Source organism: Halichoerus grypus, chromosome 7, assembly GCF_964656455.1.
Source record: "Halichoerus grypus chromosome 7, mHalGry1.hap1.1, whole genome shotgun sequence".
In the NCBI taxonomy this organism is placed as follows: Eukaryota; Metazoa; Chordata; class Mammalia; order Carnivora; family Phocidae; genus Halichoerus; species Halichoerus grypus.
Genome location: NC_135718.1, coordinates 127220595 through 127238311, shown reverse-complemented (window position 1 = coordinate 127238311; position 17717 = coordinate 127220595). Strand labels below are relative to the sequence as shown.

The 17717-nt window shown below is 51.4% G+C and overlaps 1 protein-coding gene across 1 annotated transcript in view; it reads left to right on the top strand.

Annotated features, from left to right (window-relative positions):
- The window catches only part of CACNA1S (calcium voltage-gated channel subunit alpha1 S), a 68720-nt gene that overhangs the window by 22323 nt on the left and 28680 nt on the right, over window positions 1-17717 (top strand). The window contains exons 7-18 of the mRNA XM_036086684.2: window positions 1243-1346; window positions 3218-3363; window positions 3806-3887; window positions 6022-6182; window positions 9282-9507; window positions 10157-10364; window positions 11343-11463; window positions 12307-12421; window positions 13471-13564; window positions 14224-14293; window positions 16573-16705; window positions 17375-17504. Coding sequence (XP_035942577.1) covers window positions 1243-1346; window positions 3218-3363; window positions 3806-3887; window positions 6022-6182; window positions 9282-9507; window positions 10157-10364; window positions 11343-11463; window positions 12307-12421; window positions 13471-13564; window positions 14224-14293; window positions 16573-16705; window positions 17375-17504 — 1590 coding nt within the window. The remainder of the gene's footprint in view (window positions 1-1242; window positions 1347-3217; window positions 3364-3805; window positions 3888-6021; window positions 6183-9281; window positions 9508-10156; window positions 10365-11342; window positions 11464-12306; window positions 12422-13470; window positions 13565-14223; window positions 14294-16572; window positions 16706-17374; window positions 17505-17717) is intronic.

Below are 17717 nucleotides of genomic sequence, written 5' to 3'. Positions count from 1 at the left end.
TTCTTGTCCCCAGTGTGTGTCCCAGCATCCTCTGGGCAGTCCCCATGGTACAGCCTGTCTGTGCAGGACCTAAGAGGTGGGTGAGGAATGAAAACAAGGAATCCATGGGTTCTGGTCTCAACTTCTAACTTTTTCCGAAGCCTGCCCAAGAGTGACTCATTCCTGATGACCTAGAATCTCAGATTTCCTGAATGACCTAGAATCTCAGATTTCCTGAGGGATGAAGGGCCCTCTGAGTCTCTTTTTGCCCCAGGGCAAGACTGCTTTCCGATATAAATATTATTAGATATCAGTTTCCTTGTCTATAAAATAAGAATACTACCTACATCATAGGGTAGTTACGATGGTTACTAGGCCGATTAATTGAATTACAACAGTGCCAGCAACATGCAGTGCTATATTAGTTTTCTTGTTGGAGTGTATTATTTATTTGGTGTTATCCGGAGATAGGTTGCATTTCTTATTTAATCCTCCAACCATGGAAGCCATTGTTCCCACTTTATAGATGAGTAAACTGAGGCTCAGAGAGGTTCAGTAACTTGCCCGCACTTATGGAGCCAGTGAGCAATAGATCCAAGAATTGAACCCTCATCCATGTGGCTCCGATCCCAGAACTCTTAAACACAACGTGACACTGTCTTTTGAGGGAAGGTTATCCAACTGTCAGATGCTTGCAAACAGAAAGGATTGGTGCGAATAGTTCTTGTAAGCTCATATTATGGGAGCAAATTATCAAACATTTCAAGGGCCTGTCACATGTGTTATTTCGCTTCTACTACAAGTCTGTGGGGGCAAGCGCATATCACCATCCCCATGGACAGATGGGATGATATTCAGAGATGTTAGGTGACTTGTCTAGGGTCACAGAGCTTGTTCGTGAAGAAGTTGGCCAAGCTTAGGCCAAGACTTTTTAGTGTTTCTTCTGCTTTGAAAAATCTTAGCTGTAAAGAAACCACTTGGAGAGAGAGTGTATGAGAGACTCCAGCCAGGGATGTGCATGGCTGGAGGGAGATATGGGTCAGTCATGTCTGGGCCAAGTGGACAGTCAGCAAGGCTCCTTTTTGAGAAGTCCTTCTAACTCCAGGTCCTAGGTCTTTGGAGAGGGAGGAAAGTCCCCTCACTGGGCCCAGATGGCCTCTCTCCTTCTCCCCCAGGGTCAGGTGGAGCATGAGCGCCCTGAGTCTGGAAGGGGACCTAAGCCCTCGGGTCAGTGGACGGGACTCACACCTCTCTCTGGACCAGGTCAATGATGCCATCGGGAACGAGTGGCCCTGGATCTATTTTGTCACCCTCATTCTGCTGGGATCCTTCTTCATTCTCAACCTGGTGCTGGGTGTCCTGAGCGGGTAAGGAAGCTCACAGGGAGCTGGGAGGAGAGGGAAGAAGAGGAGAGGAGAAGAGGGATAGAGGGTGGGAGGGAGAAGGGGCAGCTGGGATGGGGGGGGTGGAGAGGAGGGGAGAGAAGAAGGAAAAGAGCCAGAGGGAGAAGGAGAGTAGTGGGTAGAGAAGGAAGAGGAGCGAGAAGAGGAGGAGGAGGGCAGGGAGATGTGGATTAGAACCTCCGCTTATCCCTTCTGCCAAGAGCACGCTCCTGGGTTAGCAAGGGAGATATAGAAGATAAAGGTAAGAGCTCCTTCATTTTTAATTTTTCTTCCTTCTCCTCAAGCCTTCTCCCATCCTTTCCTCCTCTGTCCCTCTGCACCCACACTCCCTCTGAGTGAAGCCCCTAAGATCCCAGCCTCCTGCCCCTGGATGTGCCTGAGCTGATGCTTGGCATTAGGAGTCAGTGTAGCCTTCAGGTGAGGCACCTGACTCTGGAGCTAGACCGTCCAAGCTTAAATCCTTACACTACTGCTTGGTGGCTGTGTGACCTTGGCCTAATTACCTAACTTCTCTGTGCCTCAGAGTCCACATCTATCAAATGGGAATAATCTCATAGCGTTGTTGGGAGGATTAAATGAGTTAATACATATGAAGTACTTAGAACAGAGTCCAACACATAATGAGGGCTAAGTACTAATGGTCGTTAATAATGAGAGAGGTTCTCTCCACGACGGCTCCACCCACCCACAGCGGACAGTCTAGAAGTGACCGTCCGCCGCCTTCCCCACTGCCATCACCCCCCTCCAGAAGCTCCCCTCCAGGCATTGTGTAGGCAGAATTCAGGGGGTTCTGTGAACTTGAATAAGAAAAACTTGTCTTTCTTTTTTAGTAACTCTCTTTGAAGTTTAATGTTGCCTTTCATCAGGCATGGAGACAACATGCCACAGTAGTGGTTTTAGCGCTGACTGTGACTTGTCCCAGTAGAAACCACACGTCACATTACAAATGTTGCAACTAGTGCCTACACTCATTACTACTTTGAAACTAAAATAGTTGTTAGATCGGCAACTAGATGTTGCTAGTTAATGAATTAATAAAGAAACATACGTGGTACTTTATCACAATTTCTTTATATTTCAATAACTGTATTTTAATATAATCGATTCCTTTGTAATGAGATAGTTTTACTTTGTGTATTTTACAACATTATTCTGAGGAGGGACCCATAGGTTTCATGGGACTACCCAACGATCCACAGCACGAAAAGGTACAGAGGCCCTGCCCGGGCCTGCCCCCCGGGGGGCCAGTGCAGAGAGCCGAGGTGCTCATGTCACAAGCCCATCACTGTGCTCCAGCCTCCCTCTCTCTCCACCCTGCTTAGTGGTCGAGGGCTGCCTCTACCAGTCTGAAGACCCCTCGCTGGCCCTCAGGTCCCTTCCTTCTAGTGCTGCCACCTGGTTTCTTCTAGACTCAGGAGATTTCCCTCCAGGCCTTAGGTCTGTAAGCACAACTACATTTCTAAGGTAGCTTCAAGGTCAGGGCAGCATGGAAAATATGAGGATCCGTGGCTGATTCTGTGAGAGCAATGGGCTGTCATGTCGTTAACCCCTAATATCCAAGGTAACCCCAAGACAAGGTAGGGTGAAATATCAGATGGGAGGAGCAGAAAGCAATGAGAAAGGCAGGCTGCATGGGAGGGGATGGTGAGGAGGCATGAGAGAGCCTGCCCCTCCATCACCTGGAAGGGCACCTGGACCCCAGATGACCCCCTGGACCAGAAGGCAGAAACACACCCAGCCACAGAATGTGCTCTCTCTGTCTTTAGGAAGCTCAATCCTCCTTCACCTCCTTTCTTTTTTCTCCTCCTTCCCCTGTCTCCCCTGTTCCATTTCAGGGAATTCACTAAGGAGCGGGAGAAGGCCAAGTCCAGGGGAACCTTCCAAAAGCTCCGGGAGAAGCAGCAGCTGGAGGAGGACCTCCGGGGCTACATGAGCTGGATCACGCAGGGCGAGGTCATGGACGTTGAGGACTTGAGAGAAGGTTCGGGCCCAAAGGCATGGTCAGCATGCCCTCCCCACCCCCTCGCAGTCAGGACCCACAGGGAGCACTGCGTCAGGTAACCTCCTGCAAGCCTGGGAGGCCCACGGAGCAGGTATAATAACGTTGCCATCTTGCGGGTAAGAAAACTCAGGCCCTTAGAGGGTGAGTGACTTGCCTAAAGCCTTACACCTGGAAATGATAGCATCCAGCGGTGCCCGGGTTTCTTCCTGGAGTACAAAGAACCATGCCACCTATCCATAACCAACCCCCTGCAGGTGTGGGCTCTTTCTAGGGCCGGGAGTGCACGGGGATTCAGGCCCACCTAGGGCCCATTGTCACAGGTGTCTCCAGTCAATGGTCCCTTCCCCAGTGTGCCCAGCCTAGGTGTGTCCAGCCCAGAGGGGCCCAGAAGACTGGTCCACTCTTTCTCTCTTGTTCCCAGGGAAGCTGTCTTTGGATGAAGGAGGCTCCGACACAGAGAGCCTGTATGAAATCGAGGGCTTGAACAAAATCATCCAGTTCGTGTGAGTATTCACCCTTCTCCTCAGAGTCTTCCCAGCCTCAGATCTCCTGGAGATGTGGAGTTAGAACCCATTTACTATTCCCCATTTACTGGGCTTTAGAGTCACATTCCTGTCCCTTAGTGCAACCAGAGGGCACTCAGCAGATGACCTAATTATATACTACCTCAGGAAGAAAGTGGGAGCCTGCCAGAGGGCAAGGAGAGAATTTGGCCGCTACCCTCTGATCAGAGTGGCGTTGGCAGGGTAATTAGTCCTGGAAAGCTCTGCTTGGGAAGAGGGAAGGTGTGTGCTGTGAAGAGGTAGCACGGGGAGCTTTGCAGGGAGGAGGCTCCCCCCTCCTCCCCCACCCCCCCCACCCCCGCCAGGAGTCTGGCTCCAGGCTCAAGCGCCTTTGTCTCAAGAGGAAGATGTGTTTGTCTGGTTGGCTGCTTCCTCTCACAAATTCATACATACTTGTGATTTTGAAAGATCAAACAATAGAGAAATACATCAAAGAAAGGATGAAGGTCCCCACTGCCCTTCAAAGGGGTAACCATGGTAACAGATGTGTATCCCTCCAAGACCTTTGCTATGCTTTTCTCTCTCTCTCTCTCTCTCACACACACACACCAGGTTTTTTGTTTTGCTTGGTTTTTTACATGATAGGGTTCTTTTTTTTTTTAAAGATTTTATTTATTTATTTGACAGAGACAGAGATAGCGGGAGCAGGAACATAAGCAGCAGGAGTGGGAGAAGGAGAAGCAGGCTTCCCCTTGAGGAGGGAGCCTGATGTGGGACTCGATCCCAGGACCCTGGGATCATGACCTGAGCCGAAGGCAGACGCTTAACGACGGAGCCCCCCAGGCGCCCTACATGCTAGGGTTCTTTATGTTAACTATGGTCACTACAGAGCCTAGAACAGTGCCCAGCATTCGGGAGCTACTGCCAAGTATTTGATGAATAAATGAATATGATATACATAGTAGCTAGTAACTTATTTTTAACTTAAAATTATCTATTTGGGGCAACTTTATACATACACATGCGTCTTTTTTTTTTAAGCCTTTTTTTTGAGAGCAGTTTTAGGTTCACGGCAAAATTGAACAGAAGGTACAGAGATTTCTCATGTCCCCCAGCCACCACACATGCGCAGCGCATTAACCAACACCCCCCACCAGAAAGCCGTGGTTTACCTTGGGGCTCCCTCCTGGTGTCGTACGCTCTCTATATACATATGACAAATGTATAATGACATGAATTCATCATTCTAACATCATTCAGAGTATTTTCACTGCCCTAAAAATCCTCTGTGCTCCGCCTACTCATCCCTCCTCCCCCCACCCAGCAACTAACAACTGATCTTGGTCTCGTTTCCATAGTTTTGCCTTTTCCAGAATGTCATATATTTGGAATCATACAGTATGTAGCCTTTTCAGACTGGCTTCTTTCACTCAGTGACTGACCTTTAAGTTTCCCCCATGACTTTTCCATGGCTGGATGGCTCACACACCTTTGTTTGGTGTATGCTCGGATGTGAAGTATTCCACACTATGAATGTGCCATAAAATATTAATCGTTGCAGGTTTTGGCAACCCCAACAGCACCTCAGGAACAGTCGTGCATAAGTATGAACATTTCCACCAGGCAGATTCCTAGAAATGGAATTGCTGGGTCAGAGCGTATATAATTTTAAACCTTGGTCAACGCTGCCAAATTGTTCTCCAAAAAGGCTGCAATGACTATGACAGTGCCCTTTCCACACACCCTCACCAACACCAGATATGATTAATCCATTACAGAATTGCTTTTATCATGAGCAACACGCCCCCCCCGCCCCCCCGTGGGCTTTAATTAAAATGGAAGTGTGTGGGGCCCCTGCTGTTTGGCAGGCACTGTGCTAAGCATGGCGCTTGCCTTATCTCTAACTCCCCCCGAGGCTGGCATCGCTATCGTTCTCCTTTGCAAGAGGAAGAACTTCACTAGTAAGAGGCAAGACTTTAAATCGGTCTGGCCCTGCGGCTCCTGCCCGCAGAGTCTCCTGTGTGGGACCACTGGACCAAGTGTGGCTGGAGTCCATCTGGAGGCGCTCCCAGAAAGGCGGGTGCACGGAGTGAGGCCGCTCTTTGCCTCCAGCCTCCCGTGTCTCCTCTCCCAGTCGCCACTGGAGGCAGTGGAACCGCATCTTTCGCTGGAAGTGCCATGACGTGATCAAGTCCAAGGTCTTCTATTGGCTGGTGATCCTGGTCGTTGCCCTCAACACCCTGTCAATTGCCTCCGAGCACCACAACCAGCCTCTGTGGCTGACCCACTTGCAAGGTGAGACACAACAGAGTGAAGCCGGGAAGAGGACAGATGAGGCCAATGGCCAAAGCCAGCCCGTAGCAGCTCAGGTTTGGCAGAAGACGTCAGGCAGATATTGACATTGTTTTCTAGAAATTACAGGCTGGTAGTACTTCTTTCCTCGTGGCGTTACCAGGGGGCAATAAGAGCAACTCTTTGGGAAGCCCAGGCGTCTGGGTAGAGGATCACAATTTCGGATACCGAACATAAGGATTATGAGCAATCTAGATCTCCAAGCATCCAAGTTCAAATTCTACTCCCAAAACAGCAATCTTTCACCAACTATTTATTGTATGCATACTATATGTAAGGCATAGAAAAAGAACTCAGACATGAAGAGAATTAATATACTGCTTTTGCCTTCCAGGAGCGTTCTTAGCCAGAGGAGAAGATAGATGCTCACGAATAATGTCAAGTCCATATAGGGACAGCAACAATAGAGGCAAATATGAGGTAGCAAGAGAAGGATTACAGGGGAGGAATGTTGGAGCTCCAAGGATCTTAAAGAATAAGTAGATGAGCCCCCCAGCAGTCAAAGGGAGGGGAGGATTCCCACAGAAGGAACAGCATGTGCAAAGATGTGCAGATATAGAACAGTATGGAGAATTCAGGGAGCTGTAAGAACTTCATATGTGACTGAGAGCAGCAGGAGGGGTGTTTGCTCATAGAGGCCCTTAAATACTTGAGTAAAATGTGGGGACTTTAAGCCTCAGGCGATGGGAAGCTAATGAAAAGTTGTCAGCAGGAATAGAACACGATCAGACTGGAGTTTCTGAAAGATCAGCTTTGGTGGAAGCCAAGTCAGCCTCATCCCCATGATAGATGTGCCTCTGCATGTGGAGCTCTGGACTGCGAAAGGCAGAGACTAAGAGAACTGGGAGACCAGTCCCAACATGGTGGACCAACTAAGCGCGCTCCCCACTGTAGACACATAGCAATGCTGCCTAAGTCATAATAACAATATTTCAAAGAAAGGCAAGGAAGTCTCTGGATGGCAGAAATGAAGAAACCACTGAAAGCCAGAGCAGTGAGCTCATGAGTTGATTTCCAGGAACATTCTAGACCTAGAGCTAAACTCTAAAGGGTGGCGGTTAGATTCTTAATGCGCATGCAGGGACAGGAGACTGGTCCCACAGCCTGGGTGAGGTGAGGAACAGAACTGACCCCCTGCATAGAGCCAGAGCCTAGGGCTGCCCCTATGTGAGGGAAGCAAAAATTTCACCTCATTGGGCCAGGGAAAGAAGGTGGAAGTTTATCCGTGCTGGAGGCTCTGGGAATAAGGAAATATGTCTCAGGTGAAAAATTGAAACCCAATCTGTGCCCTGTATAAGTATGGGGTCCAATTTGCACTGTTCCATATGGTATAGGGACCCTAAGCTAAGATAGTAACATAAAAAACTAGTCACAGGCAAGTGAAACCCCTGTGGTACCCAGCAGAAGCAAACACAAGCCACCCCTTAGGGATGCTTCTCAACCCAAGGCATACAGAATTCCTGCAGGGAAAATGTTTCCCAAAGAAGAGCTCACAACAAAACAATCGCAAACCAAATTAGGAAGAGGGCCACCCTGAGGAAGAATTATCAAGCACAACCAACAGGAGTTAGCAACCCCAGGAGCCTAAAGTACAAAAGACACTATGCTTAAAGTGATGAAAAAGATAAAAGAAGGGATATAACGAGAAAAGAAGACTGTCTTTTCCTATGGGAAGGAGCTAGGAAAAAATGCACTAGATGAGATGCATGCATGCATGCATTCATTGCCACCAATCTTCTCGAGATCCCCTTGACTTTGCCAAGCATTGCCAATGCATTGTCAATGCCCAAATGTGGACAAGATGTGAATACTGTCCACCAAAAGGAGTCAGAGATTTGAGGTTCCTGACCTATGCAGATAAATGGGTGGTAGCGCCACTTACTGAGATGGGGAAGGCAATCAATGGGTGGGTGTGTTTGGGGGTGGGGGAGGATGGGCAGTACTCAGCAACTTAGTCTTGGGCATGTTGAGTTTGAGGTACCTTTGAGATATCCCAATGGAAATGTCAAGAAGGCAGATGGAAAAACAGGTCTGGAACTCAATGGAGAGGTCTGAGTTGAAGAATTCAAATTCAGGAGTCGTTGGCAGGGATGGCCATTGAAGCTACAGTCTTAGAAGATAGCACCAGACCAGCAGAGGATAGCATATGCTAAATGTACAGCTCAAGGTCAGCATCCAAAGATTAGGTAAAGAATTGCATCTGCAGAGGAAGCTTGGGAAAAGCAGGAGAAGCAGAAGAAATCCAGAGGGATATGGGGTCACAGAAGCTAAGGAAAGAGAATATTTGAAAAAGCGAGGCTGGTCAACTGTGCCCAGGGCTTCTGGGAGGTCAGGAAAAAATGAGGGTTAAAATGCCCATTGGATTTAGTGACCTGGAAGTCATTGGTAAGCCTGAGAGAGTTTGTTGGTGGTGTAATCAGGTGGACCCAGTTAGGTATGAGTTAGAGAGCAAATAGGGCAGGGCAGGGTGGGCAGAAGTGAAGGGATCCAAGTAGATAACTCTCTGGAAGTTTGGCTGTGATAGGGAGGAGAGAGCTAGGGCAGCAGCTACAGGGAAAATGGGGACTTGGGCATTTAAAAATGGTGATGGGAGAATCCAGTTGAAAGAAGTTAAACACACAGGAAAGAAAAGGGATCATTGACAGTGGATTTTGTGAGGTGGGGGTTGGGGGGTGGGCAAAGCATAGGTGGACAGGTTGGCTTTGGATAGGTGGAGGACCCCCTCCTCCAGCAGGAGAGAAGGACGTGTACAGTAATGAGAGAGTGGCAGAGCTTAATTAACTTAAGTGAAATTAAAAGTAATAAGACTCACTTGAGTTAAACGTGGTATGGTTTAGCGTTTGAGAAATTTACATCAGCGTTCCTTCAATGGGCAAACATTCGCCAGGTTTTACGGATTTGGAGAGTGGAAAAGGGATGATGTTTTGGAAACATGGTGAGGGTGCTTGGGGCGGAGGGCTCGGCCAGGGCAGAGGCCTGGAGGCAGGGCGGGGAGGGAGGGAGGGAGAGAGCGGCGCTGAGGCTGGGTCGCCCACCCTGCAGACGCGGCCAACCGGGTGCTGCTGGCCCTCTTCACCATCGAGATGCTGATGAAGATATACGGGCTGGGACTGCGCCAGTACTTCATGTCCATCTTCAACCGCTTCGACTGCTTCGTGGTGTGCAGCGGCATCCTGGAGATCCTGCTCGTGGAATGGGGCGCCATGAGCCCCCTGGGCATCTCCGTGCTGCGCTGCATCCGCCTCCTTAGGATCTTCAAGATCACCAAGTGAGCGCCGGGCGGCGGGCAGGCGCGGCTCCCGGGGGGACCCAAGAGGACAGCATGCCTGGTCTGGTCCTCACGGGCTCATTCCCTGTGGTCTCGGGTCTGGGCAAGTTCACATGTGGCCTCTTGCCCAGGACTTCCCTCCCTCCTTGAAAGAAATGACTTTCCCCTTTTGACCTCATTCCTTTATTTTTTCCTCCTTACCTCTTACCATCTTGTGGCAGGGCAGGGATGCTGGGGGGCGTGGAGAGGAGGGAGGAAAGAGGATAAGAAGAGCGTGGAAGAGGGAGGAAGGAGAGGAAGATGAGAGGAAAGGAGAAATAGGGAAAGGCGATGGAAATGAGGAGGCGGAATGAATAAGGAGGGAGGGAGCGTGGTGAGGGAGCAGAGACGTGCTCATCGGTTTCCCAGGGTTTATTGGGCACCCTCCTGAGCTGGGGACTGTGCTAGGCACAGGGGGTGCAGGGGTGCATGGGAGAGACGTGGTCCTTACTCTCATGGGGTCTGCAGTCTGGTGGTGTGACGCCCCTTCTCCCTCTGCGTCCCCTCAGGCCTGAGCCTTTGCCCTAGCCTGGCCAGACCTCAGGCAGTCCGCAGAGGGGACACTGGAGGGGGGCGCTGCTCCTCTCCACCTGTGACCCTCTGCCTTCAGGTATTGGACGTCTCTGAGCAACCTGGTGGCGTCCCTCCTCAACTCCATCCGCTCTATCGCCTCCTTACTGCTGCTGCTCTTCCTCTTCATCATCATCTTTGCCCTGCTGGGCATGCAGCTCTTCGGGGGCAGGTATGACTTCGAGGACATGGAGGTGCGGCGCAGCAACTTTGACAACTTCCCGCAGGCCCTCATCAGTGTCTTCCAGGTAGGCGGTGCTGCGGGTGCTGAATTGCACTTCTGTCCTTCAGGAGCAGGGTGGGCATCACCTCCTCCAGGAAGCCTTCTCGGATCTGCTGGTTTGAGTTCAAGGTCCCTATCCAGGCTCCATCTTCCCCTGTGCTCCTCTCCATTGCAGTAGTTGCTATTTGTCTCCTCCACCCTCCGGAGCCTAGGAGCTGCGCCCATTTGTCCTATTTGTCTCTGTCCCTGGTACCTAGCAGAGTTCTGGCCCATAGCAGGGTCACTGATGCTGACTGAATGGCGTCCAGGGGCCTGTTTCTCTCCCATGCACTACTCCTCTCTCTGAGCGTAGAGTCAGACAGTGAGCTATTCCCCAACAAGACTGAAAAAGCCCCAGAGAAATACCAACCGTTTCTCACTGCGAGGACATGGCTCAGCTAATGTTCTCTAGAAGCCACCAAAGGAGCGTGGCTGTGACTTACCTGAGGCCTCCAGAGCCATGGGCCTCCTGGAGGAGCTTCCTCAGTGTAGGGCAGAGAAACGCTCCCCTGTGTTGGAGCCGGCACTCATGAGGAACATCAGCTTGTTGGCACCAGTGAGAAGGGCAGTGTGTGTCCATCAGCTGGTCTTATAGATGACCTCGCCCTCTCTTCCATTCACCCCATGGCTGGTTGGGCATCACGTCTGACAAGGCACTTGACATTTCACACTAGTTCTGGAGGCTGGGAGGCCAGGAGGCCTGGGTGGGCTCAGTACAGTTAAGCCTGGGCATTAGGAACGGAGACAGGGAGGTGGTGACCCCACAGTCAAACTCCTTGGCCCTGGAGAGGCAGCAGTAATATTTCTGACCATTGGAAGAGGTTCCAGGAGGAGAGCCAGGACCTTTCATCCTGGCCGTGGATGAAGAGAGGAAAGGTCTAGGGGCCTTTTGGGCCATGTGGTCCCGAGAGAAGACCCTCGAGTCCCTCTGCGCCACCCCCCACTGTGTTCCCTCTCCCCCTAGGTCCTGACAGGTGAAGACTGGAACTCCATGATGTACAACGGGATCATGGCCTATGGTGGACCGTCCTACCCGGGGGTGCTAGTGTGTGTTTATTTCATCATCCTTTTCGTCTGTGGCAATTGTATCCCCTTGGGAGGAAGAGGGCACAGAAAAGAGCTGAGGGAGGGGGTGGGAGAGATGGTCTGAAAACGGGGGGTCAAGGGCACGCACATGCCAGGCAGCAGGCCCTCCGGCTGGAGGGGCGCCCCCAGACTCATGGTGCGGGGCAGGGGGCTAGGACATAGCATATAGCAAGTGCAGGATAATTCCTTCCACTGGGAAAGTTCAAGGACTACAGAGGTGACTGGTTATAGGCGGGAGGATTTCATCCCAGAGAGGCTGGTGAGCCTGGAGCAAGCAGGAGGAAGGACAAGTTTTGGCTGTGGGGCCATGAAGATGGTGGGCAGCCTGGTCCAAAGGTTTGGGAGGCAGGGAGGGAGGAATGAGCGAAGAGGAGACCGAGAATGAGGCAAGCAGATGGGAGGTGAGGTGGATGGGGCAGAAAGAGCCAGCAGTTCCCTGGGGGTTCTGACGTCTGCACATGGAATTTGGTATTATGAGTAGAGGGGGTGGGGAGGGAACCAGTGTTCCTTGAGCTCATGTGTGCTGAGCATGACACTCACGGACAATGCCTCATTGACTCCCCACACAGCCCCGTGTGGGAGCGGGGATCAGTCCTGGATGGGAAATGGGGGGCCCTCAAGGCTCATCATGGGCACCCCTGTGCAGCCAGGCTTCCCTGAGGATGCTCGTCCATGTCCTCATGCCCATGCCATCCCATGTGGTAATTCTGGCAAGAGGTTCTCTGACAAGCCCACCAAGGGAGTGGGGTTAAGTCCTGCCAACCCCTGGGCAGGGTGGGATCCTGGCCCCAGAGGTTTCCCTTTCATCCACAACCCAAGACTCCTTAGCGGGATGCCCTCAGATATCCTGCTCAATGTCTTCCTGGCCATCGCTGTGGACAACCTGGCTGAGGCTGAGAGCCTGACTTCTGCCCAGAAGGCCAAGGCTGAGGAGAGAAAGCGCAGGAAGATGTCCAAGTGAGTGCTACATCCCCAGCAGGGAGGGACGTGGCGTGCTTGGTGGTGGTCTCCCAGCTCTGTGCAGGCGGCTCCTTGGAGCCTGATGAACAGGGGTTGTGCCTGGTGACCCCTGCCCCAGGGGGCAGCCTTCTGCAACCAGCACGTCTAGGGATGGCTGATGTCCTATGAGGTGTCCCTGGGCGCAGAATTGGAGGTGGCCTCAGGAAATGTGACGGCAGAGCCAGGTGGGTTGGACCAGGGGACCCTGGTGGGGAGTTCTAGGAATTCAGCCGGCCCTGCCACTGAGTCACCGTGCTTCTTGCTTTCCCTCTGCTGAGCCAGGGGCGTGTCAAATGTGAAGTGGTGGTTGGCTTCTCGGGTCTGTTACAATTCTCTCCCTCTGTGAGTTTGTTGTGTAACTCTCCGGAGCCTGAGACTCTCCTCTAGGAGGAGACAGGTCTCCCAGACAGTGTTTCTCAAACTCTAATTGCAAATGAATCACCTGGGGATCTTGTTAAAATACTGATTCTGATTCAGGAAGCCTGGGGTGGGGTTGATGGTGTGCATTTCTAACAAGCTCCCAAGTGGCGTGGATGCTGCGGGCTGGAGAACCATACTGAGTGGTTCTAGACAAAGGCCTGCTTCCTCCAGTGTCCATGCCTGCAGGAATGGTATGCCCATTCCTGGGAGGCAGGCTGGGAAGAGAAAGAGAGAAAGACCAGCAATGGTTGAGCCCCACCTTGGACCAAACCATGCTCCCACACTGAATTCTTTATGAAAAAGGTGCAAAGCCACTTTCCACCCATTTACCCATCAATGAACACTGAGTGTGGCTGACCAGTGAGCCATATTTAGCCACGGGCCCAAGCTGGGCATCATGCCCTCTCATCACAGACTTGCCCAGGCCTGTAACCTTTCCCTTTTGGCAGCCTACACTGCTCCATCCTCCACAGAGCCCCCTGAGCCCTTGGTGCAGGATCCCCCTGAGGATGCCATCAGACTAAGCAAATCCCCGAGAACTGTCTGGTTGGGCTTCCACTGTGGGCTTCCTCGGTTTTTTAACTCAGGGGTCTCCCAGACAAGTCAGAGGAGGAGAAATCAGTGATGGCCAAGAAGCTGGAACAGAAACCCAAGGGTGAGGGCATCCCTACCACTGCCAAGGTGAGCATATCATGTGGGGTATTTTCAGAGGCAGGATGGGGAGGAACTCTGCAAGTCCTCTGGGTCACCCCCATGACTTAGGGTGCTGGTGGGTGGGTAGGGAGGTGGAGAGGGGCTATCTGCTTGGTTATCAGCCAGGTGAGGGCATCTGTCTCCACTCTACTGGAGAGAAAGTCAATGGCTACACTCCCACAAGGAATCCTTTGTACTGAAAGGCACAGATGCCCCAGTCTGGGAACCAGAATTCCTCAGAGTCCCAGCTTCCCACCCCAGTCAGGGTGTCTCCTGCCCCACTTGACACCCCCTGTTCCATTGTGAGACCCAGACAGGATTCCCACCACTTCCTGCTTGCTCCAGCCTCGCTCTACTCAACCCTTCTGGAAGCTGAGGAAGCAGAGGTCAGAGGGTTGGGGAGATGGGCCCCAGAGAACTAAACCGGGAGTGCCATGCACAGGCTCAGACAGGCTGAGGTCTTGGCAACTCATCTGACCATTCTGGGCCTGGCTTCTCATTTGTAAAGAGGGAATGATCCTAATATTCCCTACTCCCCAGGCTGTAGGGAGGATTGAGCTACCGCCCACGCTGACCCTCCAGTAAATGCTCAGTAAGCGGAAACTGCAGGTTTGCTTTCGTCATCTTCATTGTATTCCTTCCGACAGCTGAAAATCGATGAATTTGAATCTAATGTCAATGAAGTGAAGGATCCCTACCCTTCAGCTGACTTCCCAGGTGAGGATCCTGGGACTGTCGGGGGTGTATCCTGGGGCTGATTTCTCTCCAGGGGCAATCTCTTGTGTGTCCCCTACCTGGACACTTCCATGAGGGGATCACGACACAGAGACATCCCTTCTGACCTAGTCACACATGTAAGCCATCTGCCAGCCTGCCTCTCTCTACAATACACACGATTGAAAACCCCACACATTCTATTTTCATTTAATTCAGCTAGTATTTGTTGAGTGCGCATTATGTACTTCAGTGCTGAGGACTCCATTTTCAAGTTTTCCATTCTGGCCACACGGAGCAGACCACAGATGAGGACATGTCTGTCTATATGGGGTAGGAGATGGACAGGTTCCTCGCCCCCAAAGTGTCCGGCAGTGCTGGGGGCTAGACTGACACATGAATAAATAGAATCTTGACTTGCACTGTGGGAAAATCAAAATGAAGGAGACAAGGGTAGGGTGGGCAGGAGGGTAATACACAGCCACAGATGAACGATGAACATCTCCCAAATGCAGATAACCGTGGCTGCCACAGAAAACCATTCATCTGTGCCAAGGAGAGAACACCTTGGGAAGAGCAGAACCAGGCTGGGTTCATGTGAAAGAGCCACGTGGAAGAGGCCTGAAAGCCCCAGAGCTCTGAGGTTCTCTCTTAGCTCACTCACGGGTCCTCGGAGCACAGGGTCACTGGTGCAATTTCACGGCTATTTGTGAAATTGGCTGATTAGCATCTGTTTGCCCCAGTGACTCTTAAGCTCCAGGGGGACTTTTTGTGCTCCAAATGGCACCCGCATAGGCACTCAATAAATAGAATGAATGAACACATGAAAGGATTTTGCAAAGTGAATGTGTGGGGAGCATGGAGCTGATAGAGACAGGACTAATAATATTTCTTCAAATGTCTGCTAGCAATGAATATTTGGGTTTTAAAATAATTCATCTCAAGCTGTTTCATCTAAGGACCATGACCTAGCAGATGAGCATGGCTGGTGTGCCGGGGAAAATGGCTGACCCAGGAAATGGGAGGTTAAGGAAAGGGAAAAGGGTTAGAAAGAAGGGGGAGGGTAGAGGGTCGAGGGGATGTGGGGTGGGCAGTTGGAAGAGAGTTCTCACCAAGGAGGTTGAATATGTTTATCCTGCTTCTTTCCAAAGACCATTTGAAATGGCTTAAGCTTAGGACAAAATATATGGACAATGAAATTAACAAAACGGGCATAGACAAGGGAAAAAAGAAAGCAAATATACTAACTCTAAGAATTAACAGTTTCTTCCATTAAGCATAAGATGTGTTTCGGGGTCCTTGGCAGCCAGGGCAAGATGGGAAGGGTCACATGAGGACACTGGTTGTGAGGAAGGAGAAAGGGTGGTGAAGCTGAGAGCCTGTGCGGAGAGCAGAATCGAGTGCAGAGAGCAGAATATAGTGGCTCTTTCTGGGCTTCCCCCAGGGGCTCTGTCAGGGGGCCAGTAGAGGTAGAGATGAGGTGACTATGGGGTGAGGGCAACAAGAGACTGGGCAAGACCTGCACAATGAGGGGCACCCCGACTTTTGACAGCGCCCTGCAGTTTGATCACTGGATCCTCGCCTCCCCCTTCTCCCTGAGGAGCTGTCTCATAAGGCCATGAGACCTACCAATAAACCTAGAGGGTCCATCTCTTCCTCCTCTACCCCTCCCACCCTGGTATCTGCCTCCGTACTGGCGACTGGCTGAAGCTCAAGGAATATTGATTTTTTTTTTTCATGCTGGCAGTTCCTCTCTGAAATGATTATTTTTAGAATCCTAGCCCAGGAGAGGAACTCAGAGTCTATTTATTTCAACAAGCCTCCTGCCCCTAATCAATTTCACAAATTGGGAAGCTGAAGCCCAAGAAGGACAGTGACTTGCCTAGTTGGCTCAGCAAGTTAGGGGCAGAGCCTGGACCACACCTCAGGTCTCAACTGAAGCAGGGTCCCCTCTCTACTTCCCAGCTGCGAGCATTTGAGATGGTGTGAGTCCAGCCCTGAGACAGAAGATGAAACAGCAAGTCTCCTTGACTTTGCTCCTGGCCCCACTTCAGGAGGGTTCTGGGACCGACAGTTTTCCCTGACAGTTCACACCTATTCCCTGAGGGGAAAGGGAGATGCCTGGGCTGGACTCTGCTGACATCCTCGTGGCCAGCATTGACCTGCTACCACCCTCACTTTCTGGTTGCTGGGGGTTCATGGTTGCATTCAGAGCACAGAAGCCTGGGGAGCAGTAAAGTATGTAAAGATGCCCCTGATTTCTCTCTCTCCCCTCCCCACAGGTGATGATGAAGAAGATGAGCCTGAGATCCCCGTGAGCCCCCGACCACGCCCCCTGGCTGAGCTGCAGCTGAAAGAGAAGGCAGTACCCATTCCAGAAGCCAGCTCCTTCTTCATCTTCAGCCCCACCAACAAGTGGGTGGCCCCACGGCTGCTGTGTCGGGTGACTGATGGGGCTCTCAAAAAGGGCTGGTTTCTGCTCTGAAAAGACCCCTTTCTCCTGATTCTCTGGGCTTACAATTACACCGTGAGAAACTGACTCCCTTAACTAAGATCTTGCGCCCTGTTTAAAATGCTAGTATCTCTGGGAGAAGTAGTGCTTGAAACCTTAGCAGTTACTTACACCTAAGCGGTGTATATTTTGTATATTTTGGTTCCTTTCTGAGGGCAAATTTAGACAGGACAAGGGAATGAGAACCAGGTGAAGCTGTAGTTCTTATTGGCTTCACAGTTTTACACCTTTAAAATATGCATAGACTATAGTCGTCACAGAGTTTCATCTGTCTGCTTCATGGATGGAGATCCGCCTGCCCCATTCATTTGGCTGGAAACCACAGGGTGGCGGAGGAGTACTGGGGTGGGTGGGGGACGGGGTTTGGTTGGGAGAGGGGACTGAGGCTGCAGGAACCGAATGAGGGGCGGGGGTCCCGCGTGTCCAGCCAGAGGACTGTTCAGATGTAGGCCATCCTTCTCCACTGACCCGGGACGGAGGGTTCCAGTGTCTCTCTGCCAGACAGAGGCTGGAGAGGCCTGAGTGCCTGAGAGCTCACAGCTCTCCTGATCCCCTCGCCGTCCCCCCAACAGGATCCGTGTCTTGTGTCATCGTATTGTCAATGCTACCTGGTTCACCAACTTCATCCTGCTCTTCATCCTGCTCAGCAGTGCTGCACTGGCCGCTGAGGACCCCATCCGGGCCGAGTCTGTGAGGAATCAGGTGATGGTGGACCCCTGCTTTCTGCCAGCACGGCACCCCTCCCCACCCCAGGCCTCAGCCACCTGCACACTTCACTCTGGTGCTCAGAGTTCAATGTATGTTCTACACGGCCGTAGGCCATCAGAGTCTCTTAGAGTTTAAGTCCCTGGAGGGCCAAGACTGCCCAAACCACTCCTTCTGAACAGTGTTGTCACAGCATGCAGCACAGACAGG